General features: G+C 35.9%; 1 protein-coding gene across 2 annotated transcripts; it reads left to right on the top strand.

Moving 5' to 3' along the window:
• The first annotated feature begins 7,126 nt into the window (after window positions 1-7,126).
• On the top strand, window positions 7,127-11,225 carry LOC102710118 (short-chain dehydrogenase TIC 32, chloroplastic-like). Of its 2 annotated transcripts, none has more exons than XM_006653185.3 (8): window positions 7,127-7,298; window positions 7,651-7,933; window positions 8,351-8,430; window positions 8,672-8,825; window positions 8,986-9,064; window positions 9,431-9,515; window positions 10,350-10,396; window positions 10,820-11,225. In XM_006653185.3, the coding sequence occupies exons 1-8, from the start codon at window positions 7,190-7,192 to the stop codon at window positions 10,979-10,981; spliced, it is 999 nt and encodes a 332-aa protein (XP_006653248.1). In that variant the 5' UTR covers window positions 7,127-7,189; the 3' UTR covers window positions 10,982-11,225. The 2 variants fall into 2 exon arrangements, with proteins under 2 accessions (XP_006653248.1, XP_015692211.1); XM_015836725.2 differs by having other exon boundaries at window positions 7,128-7,298; window positions 7,702-7,933; window positions 10,820-11,224.
• Window positions 11,226-12,701: the final 1,476 nt, after the last annotated feature.

Here is a 12,701-nt window from a genome sequence, read left to right on the forward strand (position 1 = left end):
TATAGGGATGAAAACGGATCGAATACGGTCGGAAACTAGCTCTATCATATTCGTTTTCATACTTTTTTTTCGGAATCGAAAACTCGAATATGAAAACAGAATCGAATAGTATCAAATACAAATACGGAGTGAATACGGATCGAAACGAATACGGTGACGAATATTAATCGAAACATAAAAACCTTTTAAACTAAGCTTCACGTATCATTAAAGAAATATAACTTGTTATTTTTAATATAAGTATATAACTTATCAATATTTTTAAATATAAGTGATTACTAATACCTTAAAAAGAAATATCCGTGGCAGTTGTGTGGTTGTGGACGCCTAGACTACTTGAAGCCAGTTAATCAAAACCAGCTAAGGTTAATACTAGTTTGGCCGTTGGGATAGACTTTTTTAGGTCGAGCTGATTTGATTGAATGATTAATGCATAGGTCTGGATATCTGAATCCGACGGATATCACCCGTACCGTATTCGTTTCCGTATCCGAAGAAAAATATCCGAATTCGATTCCGAATCCAAAAATTTCTGGAACTATCCAACCGATGCTATCCGAATCCAAAAAACGATCCGGTCGGACGGAAATTATCCGAATCACTTTCAACTCTAGTTAGTTATGGACTATATATATATATATATATGAACAATTAATAAATCATTAGGATGGTTATATATATATATGCATTTTGGATCTACTTACATAAAAATGTGTATTAAAAATACTACTTTTACATAAATACGAGGTTCTTCGAAACATTTTGCCCATGAACACGTGTTTGCTTTAAACAAACACAATACCCGAGGTTTTGTGTCACATGCCCAGAAACCTATTGTTCCATGAAATTTACTCTACAGTCTAGGTATTTCTCGTCAGCCAACCTAGTAAACATGTCTCTATGTACTTATTTTCTAATACATGTTGTTGTCGATCCATACAAACAAAATATGATTAAAAAGGATTGCAATCACCTTACAAAAGTCATCTTCAGTTTGAGATTCCCATATAAGACGATTTTTTGCACATACTCTCTCCTTTGGTATCACACATCCTCATGGCCACAGATATCCCCATGTGCGCTACTAGGAATACCCATGACATGGGAGTTCTTTTTTTAGTAAGACTAGGAATGTATCTATGCATTGCAATGGGCTCAGAACATTCAATTGGGTATGGGGTAGAGGTGTGGATTGAGGATAACAATGTGAACTAACTGATTTTTTATGGGGTGAGCTTTATTAAACTCATACGTACGAGTTCATTTGATCATGGAAATCTATTGGGCAAAAGTCCAAAGCAGGTGGCAACCACAGTCGCACCCTGTGTACATGGTACCTTCATTGTCTACGCAGCGGTGCAGCACCTGATTGATATCGTGGTGTACATGTGTGTTCTCTAAGAGGTGGATGGTAGCAAGAAAATTTCGCACATGCCAGAGTCACCCTAGCTGCCTGTTACATCGATCATGTGGTCAGTTGAGCTCACTACCAAATCACGTGTTGTCGGCCTAGCAAATATGTAGTCGTGGGGTAAATGTGTAGAACACATGTATAAAGTAGAGCTCTTGTCGAGATGGAATGGAAATATGTTTAAATGGTTTAGGATAGTGGGTCAAAGTAAACTCATAAAAGAAAATTGGCTAGTTTGGTTTGGCTTGATATGACGAATGGGTTGGGCTAGACCCTAAGAGATGGTTGGTGGATAAGGGCTGGGTGAGCTACTGTAGCACACTATTGTAGTTTGGGTTAGGACTTGGGAGTTGGTTGGGATTGAAACCACTGGCACACCACAAATACTATGAGTGATGTGACCATGATACTCTTGATACAATTGTTGCTCATATTATAGGCCAATCCAAAGATATCAAGATCAAGTTGTTCATGTGAAATCTAATTCAGCCACCTACTGTACTGTTCTCTTCAAACAACCGCCAAATAAGCATATGAGCTTTGTTTTGGGTCCATGAGTACTTGATGGAAGGCTCTCGGAGTCCTCTTTCCAAACGGATCTAGTCTCATCTCAAAATTCCATCTCAGTCGGTCGCAATTACAAAAGCATTTATTAGTCAAGATTTTAAAATTTAGAAATATAGTGTTATTTATGTAGACCGTGCTAAAGATATTCGGTTAAATGAAAACTCTCCAATGGTCATTTGTGTTGCAGACAAGATCTTGTCATCCTATCCTTGATGCTTTACTTTTTTTAAAGAAAAAACTCTAGAACATGCTTCTAAGTCTTTTGTCTAAATTTTTCAAATAAAAAATCAAGTTTTCTGCCATGAGGAAATTTTGGTATGTTATAAGGATCCAAACTTTTGATAATGCATGTTTCGTTTCATTTTAACACCTCTTTCTTCAATGGTCATCTTAGCATCCATAAACTGGTAATAACTACACACCAAATATGTTTTAATTCAACCTTAGAAGGGAATAGAATATTATAGTTGTCATTGTCCTCTACTACTCAATTCTAGTTTTTTTGGAATGGAGATTTAACCTTTATAGTTTGGAGACTACATTTGCCACAGTTAGGGGACCATTAGAAATTTTAATTAATGTAATCTTTGAGTAATGTTTAGCCTTCTATGTTGCAACATTGTGAGGGATGTAATAGAACTCCAGCCCATCAACAACATACCCATAAACTAAACAAAAAGGTTTATTAGCTGCTCTAAATAGTAGATATCGTGCAGTGACAAGCTCAACTCTTTCACAAATATCACAAAATAGAATTGATGTACAATCATTTTGCTTGTGACCCTTAGTAAAGCATCTAAAATTAATATGGTGATTTTCCTAGAACTACCCCTTCTTTGGATGCATATTGACTTGAGGACTCAACTAAATTACTTTACCATTAAGATAGACAACACTAGGATGTAACTCAGGAATTATTTGTCTATTAGTAAATTGAGGGTTGTTACCTAATGATATCTTGTAATCTATTTCCATTTAGTTGTAGCACTAGATGTGAAGTACGAGCATATGCCATATGCCTTCCCTTGGGCTTCCAACATGAGATGGGGCCTAATGGCTACACTAACAAATGGATCAATGTAATGGTTGGCCAAAAATATGGGACGTCAAGCTCATCCATGACATACCTAGTCATGTACATGACAATGTTCAACTCCGTTCTTCGAACGTGGTGAAGAAGTTAGGGATCTGGGGACTATAGGGGTGGAATTTTCCTTAGTTCAGGCTTGCCACTCTATTCGATAAGTGGGCCCAAACCCTAAACCTAGTGCCATAGTACAATGAGGGGAGGGGGGTTGACATGTGCCTTGTTTGGACAACACTAAAAAGGATGACACGCCTTCATGATGGGGAGGGCATAGGTGGAACAACCATCCTGCAAGATGCTCAAGATGAATGTGTGATGGATGCATAACATGTGGAATTACTGTCTCGCTAAGGATGGTATGACAATGTTGTCCTACTCTGTGCTTACTCAAATGGAATCCTACTCTATCTCCCATGAGGTAGTGACCTTCAAAGCTTATTTTTATCCCAACATATGCTTCCTAATGATGAAGGTCTTAGAAAAGCTGATGATCTTCTACTTGGAGCTACCTGTGCTAGTGATAAGTTTGTGGCCCATAGGCACCATACGAGTTGGATATGAGGATGGAAGGTAGAGGAGGGCTTGGCCAAGCACTTTACCACCATCCATTACAAATTTACAATAAGTATCATTACAACAAGAGGATTGAGGGAGAGTACTGAATATTATAAGTTATAATAGTGTGTTTAAAGTTTGCTCTGCCAAGATAAGATGGGCATGATGGCTAGACTAAAAAATTGTTATATATCATGGTTGTCTGGAAATATGGCTTGCCTTGGAGAGCCGAGGTATCGGGTTCATCTATGACCGACTAGTCATGGATACGAAACTGCTCTAATCCCTTCTTTAAACACTAGCAAAGAAGCTAGGGATAGAAGGCCTAGTGGTGTGGTTTCCCTATTCTAGGTCTGCCTCTCTAAAGGATGAGTGGCCCCTAAATCCTAAACCTAGTGCTATTGCACAACAAGGAGAGACTAGTGCCCTCTTCATTAGCACAACAAAGGGTGACACACCTTCATGATGGGGAATCAGGGAGGACATAGGTGCAACATTCATTTTGCAAGACGGGCAAGACGAATATGTGATGGACGTAGGATAGGTCGGATAGGGTCATGGCGGGATGGTTATAGTCGGGCCAGCGAATGTGCAAATGCATTATACTAGTTTGGATGGTAAGAGGACTCTTTGCAAGGTATAGAATATTGTATGGTAGCATCAAATCTCATCTATCTTTTGGATAATGTATAGAAGCTGACACTTAATGACATCTGTATGTTTTATAGTTTTATCAACGAACTCTTTAAACAAATCAATTTATGATATCTCGAATATCTTTTTCTTTTTTTATATTAGAATGGAGTAGCATGTTCTGTATAACTTGAAACAATAGAGATCCTGATCTGAATGATTTGCAATGAAGATCACACCATGGTGTTTCAGATCGTGTGCTTCACGCTGAGATTAGCTGAACCTCCTCTAAAGGTGATTTAGATTTAAAAGTAATGATTAGATTTCATTGTGAACAATTCGCATTTATTTAGACAAATCTCAACAAATGAATCATTTGTTTTCTTTTCACTGCAGTGAATATTAGTGATCGCAATGTGTGGAGGAGGCTTCCGATGTTTAGAACTCATGTATGTATGATGCGACCTGTAGTGGATGTAGAAATTCTAGTCAAATTTTCGCTACCAACTGTGCAGTAATGGTTCCACACATTCTTTATTCTTTTTAAAAGATTATTTGTATCTATGTTTTGTTTATTTCCAGCAAGGAAATTTGCTGAAGATGATATCGTAGCTTCATCTTCATTTCCTAAAGCATTTAGATCTATCGTGGATGACGATTTTCTGTCGATCAGTTACTTTATCGTGGATGCAGATATTACTTAAAGTATTTTTTATTTATGAAAGATGGGTTTAAAATACCGTACCTCCTTCGAACTTTTTATATTGTAAGAGTTTTTGGTCGTAATTAAATTTATCCATTAATTTGTATATATTTAGATGGATTAGCATCCAACCGCTGGATAAGGAGTTGAACAATTTAATTAATTTACATTATGCACGTCAGCATTAGAAGCAAATCTGTTCATATTTTGATATTACATAGTAGTATTAATCAGCGTAGCATATTGCTTACGTTAAATGTAGATATGTAATGTCTAATTTGAGTTCTTTATTTTAGCAGGAATTTTAGTTCACTTTCACTGTAGTTATGTTGTTGTTCATATTTTTACTTTATCTTTACGTTGGAATAATCCACTATTCTACAATTTGGCTAATAAAAAAGAGATATTTTTAAATACCATGTAGTTTTTATTTTACTTTTCTTTCATAAATTAATTGTGAAAAGTCACAATTAATGAAGATAAAGCTCTACAACATTGAACTTTTATTTTTACCAATATAATTCCAAAATTCAAATTTAATGATTTGCTTTTCCAATCACAAATACACCTGTTTTATAAGATGTTTTAAAAGTTTAAATGGTTACTCTATTTGTGATTGGCCGGTCAAACCTGCCGCGAACCTGTAGGTTGCAATGTTGCATGGACTATATTGTGACATGGAATATTTTACAATTAGCTAAATTCGAACTGTTTAAACACAGGGTTTTTGAAGCTTGATTCATTTCCATGGAGTTCTTTGAAAGTAGCTGGTTAGACATATAGTTTGACCGCGGTGGATCCAGAGGTTAGGGATGGTTATCTTCTTCCTCCTTCAGCCCCTCTCTTTTCTCCCCTATTTTTCATAGAGGATATAGCGTGTAGAGGGGCTAGAGCCCCATCAGCCCCTCGCTAGATCCGTCCTAGTGGTTTGATAAGAGTGCGTTTGGTTGGTGGTCAAGGTGGAATGTAATATGACTATTTAATTTTTAAAAATATGGTGATCTAGTTTTATGTTTGGTTGAATGGATAGGATGATCCATTTTTATTTGGTTGTATGAATAAAGATGGATGGGATGGGCATATTGAATTACTATAAATTATAATATAAATTAATTATTATAGATTTGATCATAATTAGTATAAATTAACAACAAAATATATCTATCATTAATTAACACTAATTTAAACTTAGTAATTAATAATTAATGAGAAAACAAACTAATTATCACTAACAATTACTATTGATGATGGTTAGTGAGGCTGGATGAGCTCATCTAACCATTTGGCTAGATACATCCATCTAATATCTTTGTGAAATATTTTCTTTCTAAACCACCCTATCTAGTTTTGCCCATAAAGCAAACACATCAAAAATCCGGACGACCATCTTCTATCCAGACATATCCAGCTAACCGAGCATAGCCTAAATTACAAGTAAAGTAATATGTTCATGTATTAAAACGGCCCATCCCGGTAAGATTACGTACGGGCTTATGAGTTTTTTTTAATATAAAATACTGCATTATACAGAGACTTGGTAATGGAGAATATTCATATGCCAGGAGGCTCATTATTTTCTGATTAGGTAAGTTCCCAACTCCAAGACCATTTGATTTTTCAAAAAAAGAATCATCACTATCTTGAGAGAACTTTTTGGCATACTCATCAACTTGTTAATATTTCATTCATTTGTGTATATCCTTGAATTAATTATTTGTATACACTGATTTGCATTTGTCATCCATAATCGGATTGACACTTTAGAACATATACAATTTGACCAAACATCAATAAAGAATTTAGGGGGTGTCTAGATGTAGCTAAACTTTTTAGCCCCTATATCACATCAGATGTTTGGACACTTATTATAAATATTAAACATAGACTAATTATAAAATTTACTATAGAAATGAGAGCTAATTTGTATGATAAATTTTCTAAACCTAATTAATCTATAATTAGAGCATATTTACCGTGGCATCGCATAGGCTAATCATGGATTAATTAGGTTTAATAGATTTGTCTCATGAATTAATCCAAGATTATGAATGAATTTTATTAATAGTCTAGTGTAATATTTATAATAAGTGTTTAAATTTAGTCCCTTGTCCCAAACACCGCTTAGCCATTTAAAATTTTAAAACGTCCTATAGGACAGGATAATTTGTTTTTCAGAAGTAAAATTTAAGCAAGTTTGCCTCCTCGCCGGAGCAAGAGCGCACCGTCGCACGCCATGTGGGGATTGCTAAGGCGGAGGGGCCCCTCCGGATTCTCGGCGTCGTCCACCGCCGAGGAGGTCACAGCCGGCATCGACGGCTCCGGCCTCGTCGCCGTCGTCACCGGTAAGTGAACTACCCCACTTAATTTCCGCAGTCAATGGTATCGTATCCATCATCTCTCCAGCTGTGGTCGTTTCTTGGTTCAGTTCATAGCAAATTAGCACCCGCTGATTCATGGCTGACTCCTCTGCGGCCGATTCTTAACATTCCCAGCTCAAATCCAAGAACAGCTTGAATGAGATGAGTTTACTCATACTTTTTCTGATTTGGGGGAAACCCTAGTGTTACCCCCAATGTCTTGTTCTTGTCAGCTTGCCCACAGTTCACTGTCCAGTAGGATGCAAATGGACATAGTAGTAGTCAATCTTGCATATTGATTCAATTCATGCTTGGTAAATAAAATTTTGTGTTGCAGGCCTGAATTGCTGTCGGGGCATCACTGCTGATTGGGGATTGGTTCTTGCAGGTGCCTCCAGTGGGATTGGTGCTGAAACATGCCGGGTTCTCGCGATGCGGGGTGTGCATGTTGTGATGGGGGTCAGGAACTCATCTGCCGGTGCGCGTGTGAGGGATGAGATCGTCGAACAAAGCCCGGCTGCAAAGGTTGAGATGCTGGATCTTGACCTTAGCTCGATGTCGTCGGTAAGGAGATTTGAGGAGAGTTTCAATGCACTGAATCTTCCTCTGAACATTCTGATGTAAGTGCATCTCAAGATTGGATACATTGGCATTGTTTGGTGGACCAATACATTATGCTCTTTTACAGGATTAATGTAGCAGCCATACTGTTTAGAACATAGATATTTTGGTGCATAACAAACCGGAATGAGCATTTTAGCTGATACTTTTTTATATGATGGAAACTTTATTGAACTCAGCCAATTTTAGCTGATATTGGGAATTTGGAATCTTGAAACACTCTCAAAGCCTGTTTCAGTCAATATTTGTGCATAACTGGGTTGTGTCAGTAGCGGCCATGAGTCCTCAAGTAAAAACTTCTATTCCATTTATATTGAATAGTTTTATTTTTTTGACACATTGTTCCTTTTTTTTTGTGAGGAACACATTGTGCATTTTAGGTTCAAGAAAACAACTTTATTGTTCTCTATTTAAAGTAATAATGCAGGGATTGCATTTGTACCCTTTAAGCTTTCAGAGGATGGCATTGAGCTGCATTTTTCAACAAATCACCTTGGTACGCCCCGCCCCCTCTTCCAGTCCTTAAACTGCAGATTTTTTTTTTGGCAAGCAGGTTTTACCAAAAATATGGAATTTTATAGTTTCAGTTTCTGTTTGTTACGAAGAGAGACTTTTAAACTTTTTCCTAACCATATTTGGTTTGACTACTCATCTTGCAACACTTTTTGGTACTTGTCACAAGCAAAATTTATGTTATTATTGTGTAACTGCTTTCTGCAATTGATCATGTCATCCAGGACATTTTCTACTGACCAATCTTTTACTTGAGAAGATGAAAGTTACAGCTATAGAAAGTGGTATAGAAGGAAGGGTTGTGATAGTTGCCTCTGACAGCTACAAGCATCCTTACCGAGAGGGGATTCGTTTTGATAAGATCAATGATGAATCTGGGTATTACTTTCTAACTCAATGTATACTGTCTCTTTTACATGTTATTTACCTTTTTTTTGACCAGGATGTTATTTACCTTTTCAATTGACCAGAGATAAGCAAACAGATACTGTAGAAAAGTATCATATTTGAATATAATTTTTTTATTCTGTCTTGCTAGGTATAACAAATTCCTGGCTTACGGCCAATCCAAGCTTGCCAACATATTGCATTCCAATTTACTATCTAGCATCCTGAAGGTTCCACTTTCCTTCTTGTGTTCCTTTAACTTGTACATTTTGGAACAATGGTGATTCACACTAACTGTTGTTTGTTTAATCATGCACAGTGTTTGTTCACAAAATTATACCTTTTTGTGACCAATTAAAAAGGAAAAAATATGTAGTATGTTTATCTTATTGTTGACAAAACCATGTAGCTATGTTAATAATATGGAGTTATCAGTAAAATAATCCTCCTAGTAGTAAAATACCAACAAAGCATGAAAATTAATTGGCATGTTATATGCTATGGAGCTGTTCTGCGAATACATGCTATCAGTGATCACATTACCACTTTAAAAAGTTTCACTGATTTAGTTAACGATAAGTATTTGCCTGCTAAAGGAACAAGATGCAAAAGTAACAGTCAACTCTCTGCATCCAGGAGGTGTTGTCACCAACATTATGCGTCACATGGCGTTCATAAATGGTATGGATATATCTGACAAGTATCTACACTTACTGGCAAAATAATCCCATTTCAACCCTCATGTTCATGGATGTTCGTTGAATGTCACACAATATTTACTTTTATCTATCTTATCTAGCTGGTAACTAATGCATTTTTTGGCTAGTCGACTTTTTCGTTCGACTTGCTTGTTTGAGCTCATATCATCTTATACTACCACCCTTATCTTTTCATTTCTGCTTATGCTTATAAACCAAAATTTGAATTTTCAACCTTAAATTTGGAGTTGATTTCGAGGTTTTCTCATCGTAGGTTATTTTTTTAACCCTGACTTTTAGATCTCTAATAACATGTATATAAAAAGTTTTATTCACAAATTATTTTTCGTTGCAAATATTTTGTTTGGCTTTTTCCCTAAAAAGCCAAACAATCACCTATGAGGCATGATTTTCTTTTACCCAGTGAGTAATAAGTTTAGACATAAGTTGTCACCACTGTTATCTTAATTTGTGGATATAAATTATTTATACCTCATTAGTCTGATTTATTTCTCCTCTATAATTTTTTTCAGAATTACCTTGCGCATTTAAAATTTAAATGCATAGCTATTGCATATAGGAAGAATTGTGGAGAATAGTTATTTATTTATAAAATGTTTCATATATGGAAAATCACTATGGTTGTGCTGTGCAAGTTTTAGAAGCCCCTGCTGCATTTGCACTTTACTTTTTAATCAACAGAAAAATGAACTGGAAAGAGTGCTCTGTGTTAGTATGTTTAAACAGTAGTTTATTGCCATGTTACCTGCAAACTGAAAGTGATGTTCTTCCTTCTTTTTTTTTAAAAAAAATTCAGGTATGTTATCCACAGCTGGTAAATTTTTTGTTAAAGGTGTTGAACAGGTAAGTTCCAGTCATCTTTGTCTGCAATTTTAGTCCATGCGTTTCCTTAAAGTGTAACGCGTATGTTTTTCCAAAAACCTTTTTTTGAAGGGAAACACATAAATTAAGTCTAAACCTTTTATCCTTGCACAAGTTGTAAGTGGTGTCATGCAATGGTTAACCTAATAAATATGATACTTTAGAAAACTGTATTTATTGCTTATATAATTTTCAATGGTTTCCTGTAACCTGAAAAAACAGTGTCTAATATTATTATGACTCTATCAGGGACTATTCTTTTGTAGAGTTTGTGTTATTAAACATATTAACTAACTGGTACTAAGAAAAAGTCTCCTTGAAAATGTACTACTCCCATTATCGGAAAAAGAATGTGCAAACCATCCAAACACAGATACTCACTGCTTAGCATGGTTTGTTTTGCAGGGTGCAGCCACAGTGTGCTATGTGGCGTTGCATCCTCAGGTTGCTGGAGTCACTGGCAAATTCTTTGTTGACTGCGATATCACTGAATTAAAATCTCATGCGCTCGACATGGACCTTGCCAAAAGATTGTGGGATTTCAGTCTCAACCTGATACACTCATAGAAACTATATCAAGTGGAATGTGTAGTTAAGAAGCAAAAGTGATAAGAACTTCATATGGAGTATATCTGTACAAACAAATTGAGAAATGGGGGCACGGTTTGTAGTAGATGTGATATTTATCCAGTTGTACAGTTGGTGTGATGTGAAATTGCTGGAAAGACAGCCAGAAACAGCTTGAATAAATTAATTGGATGCATTTATTCACCTGTTTGGTGTATTGTAGCATGGTCTGACATTACTTAAGTTTGAGTTCAAAGAATTTGTGCTAAGTTTCAGTAAAAATTTAAAAAACTTGTGACTGTCTGACATGGGCAACAACTGAAGCCGTCGCAAGTTACTCCTACACTGCACTTTTTCAACGTTCAAAACTGTTTCTCGGACTTTGATGAAAGTGTAGGGTTAGAAAATGTGATGTTCTATGCCAATTTTTTTAGTTTATATCTTCTGATTCATCGTTTTGTTCAAATCGTTTATATATATTTCCTTAATTTTCGCATGATTTCACTTTTGACGTTTCCTCCATCTACTAGTGTTGTTGTATGTTTCTTTTATTGAGAAATTTTCACGTACAATTTCTACTGAAAGGATACAATGAGCCTTTGTCATGAATCATTCACAACTGCCGAAGCCCTCATGTGTGACAGGTATAGGTCTCACCATAGGTAAGTTGTTACAGGCAAGAAACTTCATGCGTGACAGATCATAATTTACCATCACTGATGATAAGTAATCGCGGATAGACGATAACTTATGATCCATCACTGATGATGAGTTATCTTACGGGCCATAACTTATGAACCATAATTAATAACATTTTCATGGTGTCTAAATATAGGTGGCACATGAGTTTTATCTCAAGATTTAGGCTGCGCTCGACGAGGAAGGGGTATAAGTTAATTTACCCGGCACAGAAAACGTAGCAATAGATTAGTACATGATTAATTAATTATTACTTATTAAAAAAATATAAAATAGATTAATATGATTTTTTAAAACAACTTTCCTATAGAAAATTTTTGCAAAAAATACATCATTTAATAGTTCGAAAAACATGCGTGCAGGAAACGAGGGAGATAAGTTTAGCAGGGGGGCGAACGCGGCCCTACTCCAACCCAACACACTCTTATGATCTCACCTATGAATATGAGCTGACTACAATCTTCTTCCTATTTATTTGACTATTGTGGTTTCAAACGTATAGCATTTTTCTAACATCTATATGGTTTCAAATGAAAAGCTCATTAATTACGAAGTTGTATATATGACCAATATAACTCTTATATGGGGGCATTAATCCATCCAAAATCGTTTGAAAATATTGTCAATTATGATGTTGTAAATCTATATAGATTAGGGATAGACGATCTGACGGTAAAAGCGGTTACAACGACTGACAATTTGACGCTAAAAAGTTATAGTGACAGAATTCAGCAGTCGGTGTAAGTCCTGCCAGTAAAACTGTTTAGTGTCAGACAACACTTTTAGCGACAGATCGTCTGTCACTTTGAATATTTATAGCGACAGAAAGTCCGCTGCTATCTATTACCAACAGATGCTTTGTTAGCAAGCATATATCGACAGATCGTCGAACTACCCATGTATCTGTAGCGACAGATCGTTCAACATGACAATTTAAATATAAAAAAATAAAAAAGACAATTAGAAGATATTTAGCTCATATGAAACCAGCATTCATGCTTAGTATCCATCACATAATGAT

Source organism: Oryza brachyantha, chromosome 4 (assembly GCF_000231095.2).
Source record: "Oryza brachyantha chromosome 4, ObraRS2, whole genome shotgun sequence".
NCBI classification, from domain to species: domain Eukaryota; kingdom Viridiplantae; phylum Streptophyta; class Magnoliopsida; order Poales; family Poaceae; genus Oryza; species Oryza brachyantha.

Coding starts and splice junctions, on each gene's coding strand:
- LOC102710118 (XM_006653185.3), top strand. CDS start 7,190: ATGTGGGGATTGCTAAGGCGGAGGGGCCCCTCCGGATTCTCGGCGTCG. Junction 7,934..8,350: donor CTTCCTCTGAACATTCTGAT/GTAAGTGCATCT, acceptor CTCTATTTAAAG/TAATAATGCAGGGATTGCAT. Junction 8,431..8,671: donor TTTTTCAACAAATCACCTTG/GTACGCCCCGCC, acceptor CATGTCATCCAG/GACATTTTCTACTGACCAAT.